Source organism: Pararge aegeria, chromosome 8 (assembly GCF_905163445.1).
Source record: "Pararge aegeria chromosome 8, ilParAegt1.1, whole genome shotgun sequence".
Lineage (NCBI taxonomy): Eukaryota > Metazoa > Arthropoda > Insecta > Lepidoptera > Nymphalidae > Pararge > Pararge aegeria.
Genome location: NC_053187.1, coordinates 9041735 through 9060966, shown reverse-complemented (window position 1 = coordinate 9060966; position 19232 = coordinate 9041735). Strand labels below are relative to the sequence as shown.

Here is a 19232-nt window from a genome sequence, read left to right as displayed (position 1 = left end):
TAATGTTTTGTCAACGTACCTTCTAGATGTTGTATTTCTTGCTGTCTTGATGGCAATGCTGAGGATGGATATGTTGACGTGTTTTTATATTCATCTTTTTTGTTTTCTTGTATTGGATCTTCAGTAGAGTCTATGGGATCTGTCGGCTGATTCATAACTCTATTAGACGTTGTAGGCAGATAATTTACTACCGGGTCGGAAATATCTGTAGTACTTGGTTTATTTTGCATACGTGTTTGCTCTGTTGGTTTTGCTGGAGGTTTTGTTGGTTCAAGTTGTATAATTGGTGGCGTAGTGCTTCCATACAATTCTAAATTTAAACTATAGAACTTTTCAGATTTTGTACAATCTACTTCGTCTACTCTTTCGCATACTCTTGTCTCCTGAAAAAAAATTATGCTTATGTTATTGAAGAACATATTACATAACAAGGTGCCACACTTTATGAAATAATTAGTTTATGATGTTGGGTGGTTTCCCCTCGAAATATATGAATCTCAGCCTATCAATGCTCCACTGCAGAGCACAGACAGCGAGGTAATAAGAGTATTGAGCTACTTCATTGCTTTGATGCAAATTGGCGATTAGTAGCTATTGTTACCACAAGATAGTGATATGCCGGTGCATTTCTCTGTTATGATAATAGTATGTAAAACAACCTGTAGGTGGACAGATGGCTTAACATACACTCAAAGGGGCGGAGGGGGACAGATAAACACACTGACTTTTGTTTTTGATTCTAATCAATTGATTTTATCGTTATAAGTTGGGAATCAGATATTCGAGTGTAGTAGAGGGTTTAAAATATTGATGACAAAAAAAACTGATATATTAGTTCTAGAGTACTCTGAATGTCAAAAGAGGCGCTTCAAATGGGGACAAGATTTCAGCCAGAAGACATCCCGTCCGGTGGTGATGATAGAGGTCAGTGGAAAAACACAATATTGACGGGTCAACAACGGGTCGGTGAAATGGATCGTGAACATGGTAACCACTGGACTACAAACTTCATCGTATTACCTGGTCAAAAACAGTGCCGTTGAGGCAGAGGAACTTGATATCCATGGGTTCGTCCTGCTGTCCAACCGTGCACACGTGGAACATCTGACAGGACGTCTCAAGATCCGCGTAGTAGCCACCAATCACCTTGCCAGCACACGTGAAATTTGTTTCTGGGAGATTATCGAAGTCCAAATACTGAAATCGATATTTTTTGTTTAACAATGAAATTAGGTATATCATAATATATTTAAAGACGTTTTCTCTGGGACAATCTGTGACTAAACGTGATTCAAGCATTATTATATATTCTATCTATTGGTCTTTGTCTTTTTTTATAGACACATATTCTTAATCAATCAAATGTTTTTGAAAAGCTTTATAATCAATCGAGCGGTTTAATCATTGGTTTGTCCATAAAGAATATAAGGTTTCTATGAGAAATCCAAAGGAGCATTTAACATTTTTAAAGTAGTACGAAGTGCACAGCGTAATATTATAGTTAAAATAAATAATAACAATCTATAGCAGAGTATGTATCTAGAGAATGTATGTAGCAAAGATGTAGCCCGAAATTAATAATTAATCAACCTAATCCAAAATCATAGTCGAATCGACACAGATCAAAGATTAAATATATTCATAATATCTTTTTCTTAACATTCCTTGTTGATTAGGATAGCTCTACTAATTTTACTCTTTAATCTGAAGATTTTGGATTAGATTGATTTTTAATATCAGCCGTAAATAAACACTACATAAGTAATACTTTCTATTCAAAAATAAATGATTCCCTAGGCGTTAATATGAATTTTTGCTCCTTCAAGAATACTGTTTATTGTAATTACTTAAATAACAATGATAATCTTACTCCAGGTTGAATGGACCTCGATATCCGAAATTCATTTTGGAACACAAAAAGCAGCAACCACAGCCACACTGAAACGTAATAGAAAAGTATTTAAGTTATATAAGTATTAGCACTATAATCAATCTTTAACGTGAAAATATGAACTAAAGAAAAAAATTCAGTTTGAATAATATTTATACAGTAGATATATTACTGTGCAGCTATTTTAAAATACTTTGCAAGAACTGTATTCACGGAATACTGTAACCATCGCCATAAGCAATCGGTCGGAAAGCTTATTATGCCATTCTAAGTTCACTTTTAGGTGCTTTTCAATACGCCTTATCTATGTAAAAATTCTTATGCCCAAAATAAGTAGATAATCAATATACTTAATTCGGAATCTTCAAAAGCCAGATTGATTTTAGCAGTGTAATCCTTTTCCTAATCTGCATTACAGATAAAAAAAGCACTACTAAATTTTACCTCACATTTAAAGATTTTGGGTTAGATTGATTAATTATTTGGGCGTTAGAATATTTACAACTGTCCTAACTCGCTAATTGTAACAACTACAAATTTTATTTGAGCAACGTTTTCTATGAGATCAGGTGTAACAAATACGAGTATAACCACAGGTACATATAAATCTAATTTCTAAACACCGTGTTTGTCAGAGACATGAAATCTAAGTTTAAGTTAGTACTTAAAGGGTACTCACCTTGCAATGCAGAGGCGGAACGCACCACTAGCGTGCCGCCGGCTGAAATCCGAGCCTGCCGTCGCATCTGAAATTTAATAATTATTCTTGGTCATATAAATTTGTTATAACGAAAGAGAGAAGGGACAAAAAACCGTAACGTGTGGAAATGTCCACAAAAAGCAAAGACCCAGCAGTGATTGTGATATCAGTGTTTGCTAACTTTTTTTTTAGTTTAGTTTTTCTAGCTACTGTTAATTATTAACATACTCAACTAAGGATCATGAGTTTAATTTTCGGGGTTGGAGAATCATTGGGCTATGGTTGGGTAATAGTTTTAACTGTCAAATTAATTTTATGTCAGAAAACGTAGCAAAGTAAAAGACGTAATAGAATATATAAAAACGCCATAGCGACAATGGCACAAGACATATGATGAGGAATAGGAATTAAAAATGGACAAGAGATGTGACAAAATGGTATCAGAGCTAGGGAAAACCCCTTAAAGGGAGGCAAAGGAAAAGGCGTGTCTCAGAGAGCCCAGGGGCCCTGGTTATTATGACCAACATATGAAGGCGCTAGGGGATGTTGCGAATATTTCTTATGCGAAAATATTTCTTATGTGTATCTTAAATTGTCTTAACATCGTTTTCAGGTGCAATACGTTACACTATCTTAAATTTTAGTTTAAGTTACCATCGGTTGATCTACTGTCGTTCCTTATACTGCGACCTGTTCCTTACATTACGTTTGCTTATTTGATTCATCATCATCATCATCACATCAACCGATAGACGTCCACTGCTGGACATAGGTCTTTTGTAGGGAGTTCCAAGTTCCACGATTCTGAGCCGCTTGGATCCAACGGCTACCTGCGACGCGCTTAATGTCGTCTGTCCACCTCGTTGGGGGTCGACCAACGCTGCGCTTACCAGTACGGGGCTGCCATTCCAGCACCTTGGGACCCCAACGTCCATCCTTTCTCCGAACTATGTGCCCGGCCCATTGCCACTTAAACTTCGCGACTCGTTGAGCTATGTCGGTAACTTTGGTTCTTCTACGAATCTCCACATTTCTGATTCGATCGCGTAGAGATACTCCGAGCATAGCTCTCCATCGCCCGCTGAGTGACTCTAAGCCTTCTTATGAGGCCCATAGTTAACGACCATGTTTCAGAGCCATAGGTCATCACTGGCAACACGCACTGTTCGAAGACTTTCGTCTTCAGGCACTGAGGGATTTCTGACGAAAAGATGGCACGGAGTTTCCCGAACTATTTTTATTTGATTACGTGAATAGTAACTAATATTGGCATGGATTCGAAAGAACACCATCTAGTAACAATACACCATCTAGTGATATTATTCATACACGCAGTATTTGTTTCCAAAAAAACAATTTTCCCAGCGCTCCACGGCCTATTTACTTAATAAAAATTCTAAAGGATTAAGGTTGTAATCAATGTTTAGGTTACTCGTATCGCATTCTAATAACAGGGCTCGATATAATGGTAGCGATAATAGCAATCTCACAATGGCTCGTTCGGAATTTTCGCACGCGCATCAGAAAATAACAATAGAGTTTCGACATTTACAATTAGCCATCTACAATGAATTGTTCCGATATGCCTCATCCAAATTGCATAACCAAACAATTAAACATTTCGATGTTAAAATGCTCTACTTTTTTAAGTTAATAGTTGAGGAAGTAGGCCGTGAACTCAATACTTCTTTTTTCTTTTTAACTGGGTAACTGGATAGGTAGGTGCATAAACTTTGTAACAATTCTATTCGATTCGTGCGATTTTATAGTCAAGTTTATATTTTAAACGTCGGATATGCATTTTAAATAATTAAGTGGCGACAGAACAGTTCTGGAAAACATTGGTCAATGATGAACCAACCAGTCCTTTGTATAAATTATCAAGTTCACAATAATAACTTTGTCGTATAGAGTTATAAAATTTTGACATCTCACTCTGATTAAAAAAAAAACAGATTTAAGCTAGCGCAGATATTCACCCTGAATGTGGTATTTACCAAACGAGGTATTAGAAAATTCCTAAAAAACAAATCAAGCATGCACATTTGTTAATATTTCTTAAAATATTTGTTCTAATATAAGATTTTAAAGAATCTTTTACAGGCAAGTAGAAAATTACAAATGGAGTGCTGTGTGGTGACAGCTGATCAGTATACAGTTGTCACTACCCATCCCAGTGGCGTGCACTGGGTTTCTTACCATTGTATGCATACAGCAGGAAAATTGCGTAAATGGAAAAAAATCCTCGTTTTATACGGGCAATATTTAAATTTTAGGCTATGCAGTGCTTTTGTGCATGTATGAAGTGCACGCCACTGGCCCCTCCTCTTCCCGCGGGTGTCGTACGAGGTGTCTAAGGGCATATAAGCGAAATGGGCAGCAGCGTTCTCTGTGGTGAATATGGGCAAAAACTCTCGTCGGGAGAGGTCTTAAGTGGCCGGCAGTGGACTGATGACCGTTTCAATCCGTTCGAGTATTACAATACTTGTTATTAAAATACTTCTTGGTTCCCATTTTAAATTGCATCGTCATCCACCACTCAAGCGCTTCCTTTTAAGTATTGAATAAATAAATAATAAAAGTATGAAAAAGTATGCAACATCGATACATCGGCAAGTAAAAGTTTCGCCTTAGGTTACGAGTGCAGTAGTTAATGTAAATTAGATTGAGTTATCAAGATTTGAGTAACTGCAATTTATGTGTGTAATAATAACTGATTAAAGTTATAAACACCGATATAATTGCAAAATATTTGCAAAATATAAATAACCGACTTAAAAAATTATTAAATTTATTAGGTTTAGTTATTTAAGTATGGAAACTATTTTTAAACACCTCATTGGACTAGTGGTTAGTATGTTTTGATAAAGGATCGTTTTAAGATTTAGGGCCTATGTCAGGCCGACAATTGTTAGGTTTCTCACATCAAGAAATTTTCTGTACCATCTCGGAGTTCGGAAATTGGGGATGTCTACTCCGTACTTCGTAGAATATGTTAAGCCGTCGCCCACGTTTTTACCACAAACATGTGATAATTAAGTATAGTTAAACTCTCATTGGCAAACTGTGGCGATTCTAAGATTTAGCTCTAAATTTCAAATAATACAGAGAGCTCTTTGAGAGAATGGTTCTGTGTCCAGTAGTGGGTCATTTTTATGCTGCGGTTGATGACTTCCGAACACACCTACTGGCGCACGTAATAATTACTTTTCTTTTTATTAATTATAAGCTTAACTTAAATTTATCAAGTTTGACCTTTCAAATTTGCCAGGCGTTCCGTGTGAGCCATCTTTTTCTTTTTAGTAAGTACCTTCATACATAGAGTACAAAAGATTTATTACACAATAGATTTTTGTAGTAGCTACAACCCAAATCGAAGTTTTGATCAATAATGTACGTTAGTGGTAACAGAAATAATAATATTAATATTACAGTCACAGAAATATACAAAAGTGTCAAGCTATATACCTGTTAGTAAAAATACAATGAAATAAGGGTGGTATTTGGTTTTGAAAGCATTGCATTAATGGTTGTGCCACTTTATACCTATAATTTATCTAAGGCGTGGTTTCCGTATAAGGCGGACAGTTGGTGGGTGTGAAATTAGAGCAGCGAACAAAGATCTAAGCTCAGCGCACGGATAAAAATTAGAAAAAATAGATGAAGTTCTGCCGCGTTAATTTATTTTTCGGCGACTCAAATGCAAAATATTCTGATTTTTAACTTAAGAAAGCAGATAGGCTGCTTTAATTTAATTTCACATGAGTGAAAAAATACTAGTTAATATTAGTTACCAGATAAAGTAACAGACGCGGAAAGCAACTTTGTTTTATGCTATATAGACCTACTATACTATTTATAAGAACGCGTTCTTTATTTTTGATTCGATAAAAGTACGTAGGTATACGGACGTAGGTTTATCATTTATGTGTAAAAGTGCATAAACGTAATTACTGAGGTTTAAGTATTTTTTTGGACGAACAACCCCGGTGGAGTGTCTTGAGAGACTGTGCTTAGCTAAAATCTTAATCAAAGTAGTTCTTTGCGGAATTATAATCTCGACTAATATTAAGTAATGACTTTTTATCACGGCTTTAGAAACAATACAAAAAAACTAATGCATCGACGTTTGTTTGTTTTATAATCTTGACAACTTGATGTTTTGTGATCTAGTTATGCAATTAAAAAACTACATCGTTAAGTTTAATCACTATACAAATTTCAAACTCTTATTTTGTCTCTTAGGGGATGAATATTCCATAATCCTTTCTCAAACGATTAGGTATTCGTACCAATGCCAATTGTCATCCCAATCCGTTCCGAGGTTTGAGTTGTTCGTAGCTCAGTGAGTTAGACAGTCAGTCAGTCAATCAGTCACCTTTCATTCTTTTATATAAGTACAGATTTAACATACATAAATTACATTAACTTACATGTAAGTTTCCAGACTTTTGTATGTATATTTAAATAAAAATAAGTACATGTTAAGATGTAGGTATGCATTAACGCCGAATATTTGACACTAGGCTAAATGCGAAACCTCCGTGAGATGATATGTCATCCTAAAGTGGTTTTTGGAATTGGGACTTTAATCTCCTTAATACCTGTACGTCCAAAGGTCAGCGACCCGCTATGCTGGGTCCATATTTTACGTACTCCTGCCTTTCTCTACAGCTATAAGAGAGGAATTAAGAGCTAAGACACACCAGGCTGTTCTAAAGCGAACCGCCAAGTTTAAGGAATTTAATTCTAGCTGATGCCAGAAATTTCGGATGTGGTGAGTTTAATGATTTTTCCCATGCTGCCTATTCCCGTCTCGTAAAGTTAAAAAAGTTTTTGGTCAATTAAGAACCGTCTTCGTATAACAAACGGAAAGCAAGAAATAACAACTTTCTACAACATTTTTAAGTCGGTGACAACTAAAATTTAATAGCTTTTACATAGGTAGTAGAGTATCTAGTGATTTTCTACATTTAACTTAACACCGAATTAAAATGTTGAATATAATTCTTTGCTTGAGTAATAATAAACAATTCATTAAACAACTCAAATGTGTGACCCAGCCTAAAGTGTGACACTACTTATATCTCATAACGCGCCGATGCTACCGGTATTTGACCGGTAAAGTAGCTTGGCGATCGTGATTCATTAAGCCTTGAGTTGGCCTTATCAAATTAATTTAAAAATTGTGTATAATGCCAATATTAGATACGTTTTTTTCTGTTTTCCTTTTTAAAGATTTTCATTATGCTTTTTCAAAGAAATCTGACTTTATGAAGTCATCCTTTAAGCCTTAACCCGTGTTTGGGTGTTTGTCCTTACTTTTCGCTCTAACTAAGAAACCAATCTACTGGATTTTTGGCATAGAATTAGTTGAACGGACAGAGAATAACATAGGCTTTACTATTTGCCCAAGAAAAATACGGTTTCAAAGGGTTTTGTAGGAAACCGTAATAAACGCGTACGAAGAAAGCTGGCAAACGCTAGACTTCTATTAAAATACGTGCATGCGAAGTTTTATTAAATTAAACGGCAGTAAATACACAAAAACCGTAAAAATATATCTCTTGGGTGTGCAGTTGTTTAAAATAATACATAGCTAACATACCTAATTCAGAAAATCATACTAATAAAAGATAACAGCAACTTTACGTTGATATAGTTTTTTCCTGCCGAAAGTTACTGATGTTCCCTCATAAATAAAGTTTGTGCACGTAAGAGTGACATCAGGAGAGTAGCTGACATCAGGAGAGTAGCTGGGAGCCGTTGGAGGCAAGCGGCCCAGGACCGTGCATTGTGGAACTCCCTACAAAAGACCTATGTCCAGCAGTGGACGTCAATTGGTTGAGATGATGATGATGATGATGACGTAAGAGTGTTCTATATTGAGCTATTGAGTTTAGAAACAAAAACAAGTAGGTAGTACATTCAATTTAATTAACAAGTTAACTAATAGCCCTTTCAAAAATATCATAACAATATTTCCGACAGAAGGTTACATAGTATATAGCCTCCAGCCAACTGTATATAGGTACTTATATCAATGTGTACTCGTCTCGTATTATGTAGGTATCAAGTAACGGGGCAAGTGAACGAGACCGTTATGTCAGCAAGTAAGTAGGTATAGCTGAAAGCGCAAAGCGGTCAGTATGTTACTATGTTGTAGGTAATCGACGCTGGGCTTTGTGAAGAACTTACACATTATTCACACGTTGTGTGTGTGTGAGTATGTGTGTATGTGTGCGTGTGTGTGTGTGTGCGTGAGTGTGTGTGTAAGACTGTGTTCCTGTAACATCTTATTTCCCGGATAAACGGATGTGGGATGGGAGTGTTCTTAGCTATGTTTTATGAAAATCGTTCCAAGGTGGCCTGGATGGATTGAATATTTTTACAACTCCCACAATATGAGTATCAAATGAAATGGCTTGACTAGTAGAGTACTAAACACTAAGGCATTTTCAAATCCAAGATGGCCGCCACCTTAAAATAGGGCTTGGCTAATAGAACAATGTACTCTTTATTAAAAGCAGGGGTTTTATTAACTTTTAATATTTTTTTATACCGAAAAAATACTATGAGTCAAACTTACGGAATGCTTAGGTACTATTAGCAATATTCCTACTACATTTCTATTGCTGAACTTACATATTAAGCGTGTGTTTCTTCGCGGATGTTGAAGATATATTCGTACCATAAACATAACAAATTTATTTGGTAAAATCTGCGACAGTTAAACATTGTAACGGACATTGTATTAGATATATAGATATTAGGTATATATATCTTATATCTTTAAACGAGCAATTCTTGTATATATATAATTGGTATCTCGGAATCGGCTCCAACGATTGTCATGAAATTTAGTATACAGGGGGCGATAAATCGATCTAGCTGGAATTCATTTATATTGGACATACGAATATTTTTCTAAGTCGACTCATTCGCGGACGAAATCGCGCGGGTCCGCTAGTTATTATTTTATATCAGCAAATCCGATTGGTTTCACCCGCGCTAATTATGTTTAATAAATAAATTATTTACTCAAGCATATTATGGTTTTAAATGGCATTGTTAAAGTTCGTAATAATCTGCACCTACTAAATAAAATAAGTTTAAGTTGTAGAGTATTAGTACTTTGAAAAGTAAGAAGTGCGTAAGTACCGGAGATTCAACTTATCTCCCCGATAGTTAAGCCGAAGCATCGCCCGCTATCGCCGCTTATTAAAATTAAAATGTTTTTAAAATGTAATAAAGATATAAGCAAAGCAAGTAAAATAAACCCAGAATAAATTATTATAGTAAATACACGAGATAGAAAAGGAAAGTTTTGACACGCTGTTTCGCTGTGTATTTTTATTTCACGAGTCTAGCGGAAGTTCCGCTAGACTCGTGAAATAAAAATACACAACAAAACCCTAACAGCATCAATATGATTAAGAGCATTGGCATTAGCATAATATGCGAATTATAGTTTAAGTAGGAAGACGATAACGTTATATAACCATCACGTCAGTTTAAGACTTAAAGACCTTAATAAATCAGTGTATGTTGGCAATGTCTAGATATAAAATAAAAGGAATTAGGTTACTTGTGTAGGTGTATATTCATAACTATAAGCGGTGACAGCAGGTTACGGCATCGGCTTCTTTTCGGGGACACGAGTTTGATCCCCGGCACGAACCCTCAACTTTTCGGAGTTATATACGTTATAAATTTAAGCAATTGAATATGACTCGTTCTCAATATCGTTCTCAAGCGCGTTTAAAGTCAATTAATCCGTACTTGGCCAATGGTGGACAACGGAAAACCGTGCTCATTCTGAGAGCATAGGAGATCCTAGTATCCGTGGAATGCGTCTTGAGGCCTAAATGGAGTATATATATATTTACAGTTTAGTACCTTTATTAATAATATCAATGAGATTCTTTATATATATTATTGTATAGAAAAAATTACTTATTAATGTTCTTTGCTTATGATGTCGTAGTTATTACAAAAGCCTCTATCTAGTTAAGGGTCGTATTTACGGTCGTCGACCAATTGCACGCAAATCGCAGCCAGCCATCCATCGCTTTCTACATACATGCGATGAATCGCTACTTGTTTGCAGCGGGACGCATCACAGAAGCTCGGGCGAGTCGAATAACTCAGTAACTAACGCTAAAACTATAGCATGTGTATGTTACTTGCACCAGTAATTTGTTCAAATAACATGTACACTAACTAGTAGCTCATGCGAATAACTTTGGCCCGTAGCTTACGCCAGAACCCGGTAGTGTTTGAACGACTTACACGAGTATGTTTGCAGCTCAAAACGGGCCAGACTGCCTTTTGATTCTGAAATTGCATTTCATTTAGGTATATACGAGTAGATATATATACGAGCAACCGTCGTCGCTTGCGACCGATTGCGAGGCGACGGATTGCCCTGTGCATGGAGACCCATAGAATATACACGAGGGAGTTGTTAATTGAATTGTAGGCGTCAAACCGGAAGGGTTAGTAATAATACGATTATTGAAAGTCAGTCACGAATTTGATCTCATTTCAACTTGATACTTTCAATGAGATAATAATGGCTTTATAACACCATACCAAACTGATCATGCGATAGATATTAAGATCTCATATAAAAAGTACCTACTCTGTGGATCTCACATTCAGGCATTGATATTAAGATAATTATCTGTGGTCCAGACATAATCCGTAGTTAAAAAGATAGATTCGTGAAACACGGGAAATTGCTAAAAAGGCCTGGTCTGTTTTTTGTATCGTATCTTTTTGACCCTTATGATTTAATAGCGTAACGTGGGCTTGTTGGCTTGCCTAGGAGGAGGAACCCAAGGGCTCGAAGAAGCAAAGGGATAGTCGGCCTGAGTTCTCCTCATGTGAGGCCGAACCTCGGCTCAGGCGACGTTTGGAGTGACGGGGTTTCGGATGGTGATTAGTCCGCACGCCTCCGAGGCCGTGGTGTCAGCCTACGTCCGGATGACGCCAGAAGTCGGGGTCTTCGTCTTGGCCGACGGAGAAGGTATGTAGAGTTTTATTGTGTGTCCTGATAGGGAAAATTGCCAGTAGTAATCTGATCGTCAGGGTCGTGAAGGTTAAAGTTAAGGCCTCCTCTTTTTGAGAGTGGCTCTACGGTTGGTTGAGTAAAAAGAAGCTACAACTATGAGAAGGTTGGGTTGTCGGGTAAATTTCGAAGTAAATTTTCGAGAGTTTATCGAAATAATGAGCGATAATGGGGAGTTAAAGATCTCTGTGTAGACCGTTCGCACGAACCAGGGGAACCTGGTAGCGTTGCGCACAAAGCGGTTTAGGAGCTAGGACTGGTGCTAATAATAACTCATAAGTAATATATTATATAATGCCCACGTTCGTCGTTCGCGTTTATTACGGTTTTTTACAAACACATGTGATTCCCAAATCTTTTTATATCTTTAATATAACAATCGTTACTCTCCGTCCTTTCATCTAAGAGTAACTCAATGCAAAGAATCAAGTTAATTGGTTGCTTAGTTAGGACGTGAATAAACAAACACACTTTCACATTTATTATACTGTCACATTTATTACTGATAATGGCTAAGTCAGCTTGTTTATTTTTTTAATATTTCCCCGAAACTACTGAGCCGGTGTTGATGCTGGTTCTTGTATTACATAGTTATAACCTCAAACCAGCTAATACATATGCTATATGTATTATAGCATATGTATATGGGCTACATTTGCACCGAGAACCGAGGGGAGTACTTATAGTTCTACAAGTAAATACATTGGCGGTAATAAATTATAGTTAGGTAGGTGTGGCAGCAACAATGATTTTGGCAGTGTTTAAGCTTATTTACGTTATACCTAGAACAATGGGGTCGCCTACGCGAAACACAATTACGTTAATAACACTGACCTGCGCGCGTGCCAAATGATATCGCTGCCATATAAGGCATGTCTGTTTTTCCAAGAATTTTAAACGCGCTTGCCACTTAGAAAAGACGCGATACATCAAAAATAAAATTAAAAATAGCAGCAATGCAATCAAAACTACTTGGAACATAATGAATGAGGAGACGGGAAGAGTAACACCACGAAATATTAACTTTAAACTTAATGTAGATAATAAAGCCTTAACAACAGATTTCGAGGTGGCTACTGCTTTTGAAACCTTCTTTACCAACATTCCCGTCTCCACAACAGAATCATTAAACTCTTCACCAGATATGGCTCTCTCTCCATTAAAGGAAAATGTGCCTGAGTGTAACCATTCTTTTAAATTCACGCATGTTAGTGGCTCTGACGTTATTAAAGCCTTTAAATTATTAATTAATAAAAAAACAAATGATCTTGTGGGGCATTTCCGTAAACGTTGTCAAATCATTAATTGATATTGTTGCACCCGACTTAGCCTTAATATTTAATAATTGTATAGATTGTGGTGTGTTTCCTGACTTAATGAAACTTAGTAAAATAGTTCCATTGTTTAAATCGGGTAGTACTTCTGACCCCACTAACTTTAGACCAGTATCCGTACTACCCACTTTCAGTAAAATCTTTGAAAAACTCATTTTAAATCAATTACTTTACCATTTTCATAAGTATAATTTACTTCATATTAAGCAATTTGGTTTCACACGGGGTCGCTCAACAATCGACGCAGGTGTTGAGCTAATACAAAACATATTTGAAGCCTGGGAGGAGTCACGTGATGCACTTGGTGTGTTCTGTGACTTATCTAAGGCGTTTCATTGTGTTCAACACGAAACGTTAGTTAGGAAACTACACCACTATGGAATTCAGGGTGTAGCTCTAGACTTAATGAGTAACTATCTACGCGATAGAATTCAGAAAGTCGACGTGAATGGAAAACGGTCTAATGGATCAGTTATGAAAATAGGTGTCCCACAGGGGTCTATATTAGGACCATTTCTGTTCCTTATTTACATTAATGACCTTCCTTACCTTGCCAAGGATAAACACGGGATAGTTCTGTTTGCCGATGATACATCACTGACTTTTAAAATAAATCGACGTGAACTAGCTTTTGACGACGTAAACAACTCTCTCGCTAAAGTGGTACAGTGGTTTGAAGCTAATAATTTGGTTCTTAACGGAAAAAAAACCAAGTGTATAAAATTCACTTTACCTAATGTTAAACACGTGAAAACCACTGTACTACTTAATAATGAGGAACTGAAACTGGAGGATACGACAGTTTTTCTAGGAATAACGTTAGATTCTAAACTTCAATGGGGCCCTCATGTAAATAATTTATCGAACAGGCTTAGTTCTGCTGCCTATGCGGTAAAGAAGATACGCCATATGACCGACGTAGAAACTGCTAGACTGGTATATTTTAGTTACTTTCACAGCATTATGTCATATGGAATTTTACTTTGGGGTAATGCTGCTGATATTAGCACTATTTTCGTGCTGCAGAAGAGGGCTGTTCGTTCTATCTACAAAATGGGTCCGAGAGAGTCATTGAGAGATAAATTTAAAGATTTTAAAATAATGACAGTGTATAGTCAGTACATATTTGAAAATTTAATGTACGTCCATAAAAACATTTCTAAATTTAAGAAAAAATGTGACTGCAATAATTTAAACATTAGAAGTAAGAATAAACTTACAGTGCAATATACTAGGTTACATAAAATTCATAATTCGTTTAAAGGAAATTGCATACAATTTTACAATAAACTACCAATTGACATCTTGGAGATGTCTCTTAAAAAGTTCAAAGTTTGTATTAAACGTAAGCTTATAGAAAAGTCCTATTATAGTATAAAGGACTACGTCAACGATAAAAAAGCTTGGGTGTAAATTATTGCTCTAACCAGGTTGCTCTTCTAATAATTTAAAATGACATTGTGAGATGGCGATAACAAAAAAAAAAAAAAAAACACCCGGCTAAGTTTGTTGTGGGCTTCTTCTTAGACCGGGACGCGTTTGGAACCCTCGTAGCTTTAGTTTTAAGTTTACGAATGTGGTTATCGCCATCATCTCACTACCGTGTAATTCTTATGTACGCATCAAAAGTGCCACCTGTGGGCCTACTTGAATAAAGATATTTTTGACTTTGACTTTGACTTTAACTACCGTTTGGTGATTTTTCAAGCGCACAAATGTATCAATTCTTTCACAACTCAAAATTAAAACACGTCTTTCTACCATTTGCCTTCAGCATTAGTTATTTTGGACATATCACACGCCGCGGAAACGAGAGCATTGAAAAGTTGATAGTGGTTGGAAATGTAGAAGGCAAACGTCCCCGTGGCAGATCTCCAACCCGGTGGTCAGATCAACTAAGAGAAACTGGTGCCCGTACCTTCTATAACGCAATACAAATGGCCAAAGACAGGACCCGATGGAGAGAGATCTTATATGACAAGATTACTCGCCATACCAGTGATCACGATCCTCAGTCATGAGGGAGCGAATAAAGAGAGACAGAACTACCGTTTATGCGCATAATTCCATTCTCGATTCACGCGTTGATAATTCTTATCAATTACAGCTTCCCACCTTCACCTAGCTCACTCAACTATTTGTTTTAATACTAATAATTGACGGACCAATCCGGTAGCCACCTAATGGTAAGAAATCATCTACTACAAATAGCTTTCCTACATCACCAACCTAAGGCGGAGGTGATAAGCCTCGTGAACCTAAAGTTGCAGACTGGTATTAAAATTTTCTTAGCTGAAAATTCAATACCTTGTACCTTGTAATATTTGGCTCGATCCAGGGATCAAACCTAGATAGAGCCTTGTGATTGTAGTCAAACTTGCTTAGCCACTAGTCCGAATATACAGTTATTAGCCGAAGAATAATGAAAGTCCATCAGTGAGATGATGTGATGGGGACTAACATATCTCTGGTATATATAGTAGTACAATTTAATAATACGTATTTCTAAAAAAATATAATAATTGTGTTTATTCTGTGTCATTTACAACGGATTCTTTTAATCTAAGGGACCGTCCCTTAGTTAAAAGAATCCGTTGTAGATACAACAAGTGTCTTAGTTAAAAAAACTGTGTTAACGCTCTCCTCCAGGTTTGCTTAAATGCAAAAAGACAAAAACGGCGTGTGTGTGTGTGTGTTTTTGAGTGTGCGAGCAAGATTTGGAAACTTTCTGTCTGTAAAAGTGACGATATTTTATGTATCGGTATAGGACTGCGTCTTAAGCCATTTGGATTAAGCCATTCAGTTTCTGAGATTCATTGGGTATATTTTTAAGAAATAGTTTATTTTATTATACGATGTTTGGCTAGAATAATACTATACTATAGTTTTAGATATACTTTTATTATTCATGCACTACAGCGAAGTGGTTTTTTTTCAATCGTTTAATTGTACTTATGCATTCGATGATAAATAGAACATCAATAAATAGATTTTTATTATTGTGTCCACACCCTTTACTATTCTGTTAATTATACATTACCATCTCTTTGTTTTGCCGTAATGGGGTTAAAACATTGGCAACTCTTGATTCCAATATCCTGTTCCGAGTTTAATAAAACGTTATATGCACTGAGTTAATTAAAATAAGCAACCTTTAGATATGCGGTGTAAAAAATAATGCGAAACCACACGCGAGGAATGCAAATAAAAACTAACGTAGTTCGATAGACTTCCTTGGAGAAGTTGAAACGTTCACTGTTCAAGGTGCAGTGTCTCCGTAAAATGTCACGACAATGCTGTCACAATGTCTGTAATATTCCTACTAAATTAGGGTGGACGTGATTGGGCATGGCGCACACTACGCATCATCTGTGCGTAAATAAACAGGATACAATCATGTATTACGACCTACCAACTATTTAATTTATTGAACCTTAGATGGAATACGCACTTAACTGGAATCGATATTATTATTTATTGTTCCTAGCAACAGGGTCCGTGTGAAAAAAACCCAAATCTTATAAATACTATACATCGGGTCTTCCAAAAGTGAGAAGCGGCGCTTTTGGGTGCCATGTTGTTGTTTATAAAACGTTAATATAATTTAAAAGCTCTGCTACTTTAGTTAAAGCTTCAGACGAATTTGTGTAACGAAATCTATACTAGTTTCGTATACTGCACGCGGTAGTAATTCAGTCGAATACAAAACGATTTATATGATCGAAATATAATACAAGAGTGATCGAATTTATAATAAGGAGAAATCTAGATTTCTCCGCTTGCACAAAGTGTGATTATAATAATTTTCTTTCTTTTTTGCCTATTTAAATTTATAATTTAAAACGCTTTGTTGCAGATAGTGATATGATTGGCAAATAGTGGCTTTGTCATTTTTGTTTATGTTTAGAGTTTCTTAAATCACATACAGAGTGTTCGTCTTAACCACTTTTGTAAAGTACGCATTCATTGATAAATAATCTATCTAAGAAGTAGTGCGATATAAACTTCCATAGGGTACCTATCATATGCGCAGCATTTTCGCGACGATTACGTTGCGCATCCGCTGACCGCAACGACACAGCTACACACATACTGCGATTTCAGGCGTCCAACCAGATTCCAGCAGAGATACCTACGCTACTGTTGATAAATAATCATCGTCAATTTTGGAAAATTCCTGCATGGTCCAATCGGTTACAACAAAAAGTGAATATTTGATTAAAAGTAATGTATCTGAATTTAATTACAGTGCAAGACGGCGTGATTTTACTTCTTATCAGTAAACGCAACGTTGAATTGCCAATAGAGACTCACGACGACGTTGACGTCGCGTCAAGGCGACGTTGTTGCTACGCATACGTTGTAGAAACGCCAACGCTCGCTTAACGTCAGTGTGATCGGGGCCTTAGGAAGCGTCAGATGTGGCAAATGCTTTCTTATGGTCTTTATATGAAGTTATAATTAGAGTTGATTATCTGTCTAGCCGACTTTGTCACCGAGGTTGTTGCCCCTCGAGTGAAATAGTTTGCATCCTGGATGACACGACGTGAAATGCGGTGGAAGGTCACATTACAAGGATGGCGTAAGACTTTGACTCGGCATTCATTAATGAAATTATGTCTCCATTTTAAATGCAATTTATTGAAACGCACTGTGAATTTATTGAAATGGCTTTTTGATAATGAGCTCATTGATTTTTTGTTAGAAAATTTGACGGAGAAACGAATTATTCGCGAAAAACCTAATTGGATACAATATCTCAAGAGTGCTCAGTTCTAATCTAAACTATTATGAAATCGAAGTAAAACGAGTATTCAATATCATAAAAACTATAATTACTGAAGACACCTTTAATTCTCTTACATTCATTTCCACAGATAAGCTATTCGAGTGCGCAATTCTTTCTTACCAATTTGTAAGTGGTGTACCAACTTTACAAATATTGTTAGAATATATTTCAAACTACGGAATCGTAATTTTATATTACTATTTTATACGTTAAGATTAGAATGACCCATTTTGATCGCCTTTTACATTTTTATGCCCTATATGACAAGTGATTTTAATTGATCGTATATTTTTAAGAGAATGAAGACAGCAACTATATAAATTACGAAAATTTGTTTTATTCTTATTGAAAAAATACTCTTAATTTAAGCTTTAATTTTTTTTTAAGTTTTCAAAGTTATACTATGGTTGGTTTCAATCAACTTTTTAGAGATTAAAAGCATTTCAAGGAGTTAAAAGATAAGGTCTAGTATATGTATTTCTTCCTACATAATATTATAATTATATGTAGTAATCTGTGGCAGTAATATTGTATGATGATGCATGCTGTACAACCTACGTGGCCCAACCAGCAAAAACGTGGTGTACGAACGATATTATCAAATTATCGAGTAGAAGCGGTGCCCGCACCTTTAGTTAGTAAAAGTAGTAGTTTTAGCGAGGGCTGCGTTCTCCTTTTCTGGGGGACCCAAGACGCACAATCTCTAAAGAAATAGATTCTATATTAAAATAAGTTATGTAGTTTTAAAACCAAAAACAGCTTAACAATTATTCATTTAGCCACTCTAGGTAACCCTGGATTGCTGATGATACAAATAGAACAGTTAAATAAAGTAGTAATTTAAGTAAGACTTAGATATTTTCTACAACATTTTTTAGTCAGTGCCAAGTAAAATGTCGTAAACACATTACTACTATATAAAAGGGTATGTGTAATCAGTTTTACATTTTACTCGCATTTTGAAGTCGCTACGACTTCAAAATGTTGTAGAAAATATTTTTTTCTTACTTTTTAGTTGGCCCCCATCCTTTTTTGTTAGTTGGTTGACAATGGGTTTGGTTTTTTAAATCTTATTTTTGTTGCGACGGCACAAGGTCGTGTGTGTGTGAATTAATTTTATGGTTTTCCAAACAATAGTGTTCGCAATTTCTTGTCGAAAGATATGTCGCTAGTATGACCTTACGCTAAATGTCTGTGTAGTGAGCCAGCTTGCCGCCTCCGTTGAATTCCGCGACGTTTCCTGCGTCATTCTTAGAAATTTTTATTGTTTACTCACGCTATGAATGAGCCTTTAATGGAATAATTACTTTGATTGCTGTATCCGTCACTTTGTTGGTATTTAAATTAGCATATAAAAAGACGCCTACTCGCAGCGACAAATTATGTTCAACACAAGTTTAATTTTGAACACTTATATAGATAATAGCTTCCGCTTATACCTCTTA

General features: G+C 36.0%; 1 protein-coding gene across 1 annotated transcript in view; it reads right to left on the bottom strand.

Annotated features, from left to right (window-relative positions):
• LOC120625866 (mucin-2-like) overlaps nucleotides 1-19232 on the bottom strand; it is an 89735-nt gene that overhangs the window by 1816 nt on the left and 68687 nt on the right. The window contains exons 3-6 of the mRNA XM_039893116.1: nucleotides 2571-2637; nucleotides 1871-1938; nucleotides 1021-1197; nucleotides 20-383 (exon numbers count right to left, since the gene is read on the bottom strand). Coding sequence (XP_039749050.1) covers nucleotides 20-383; nucleotides 1021-1197; nucleotides 1871-1938; nucleotides 2571-2637 — 676 coding nt within the window. The remainder of the gene's footprint in view (nucleotides 1-19; nucleotides 384-1020; nucleotides 1198-1870; nucleotides 1939-2570; nucleotides 2638-19232) is intronic.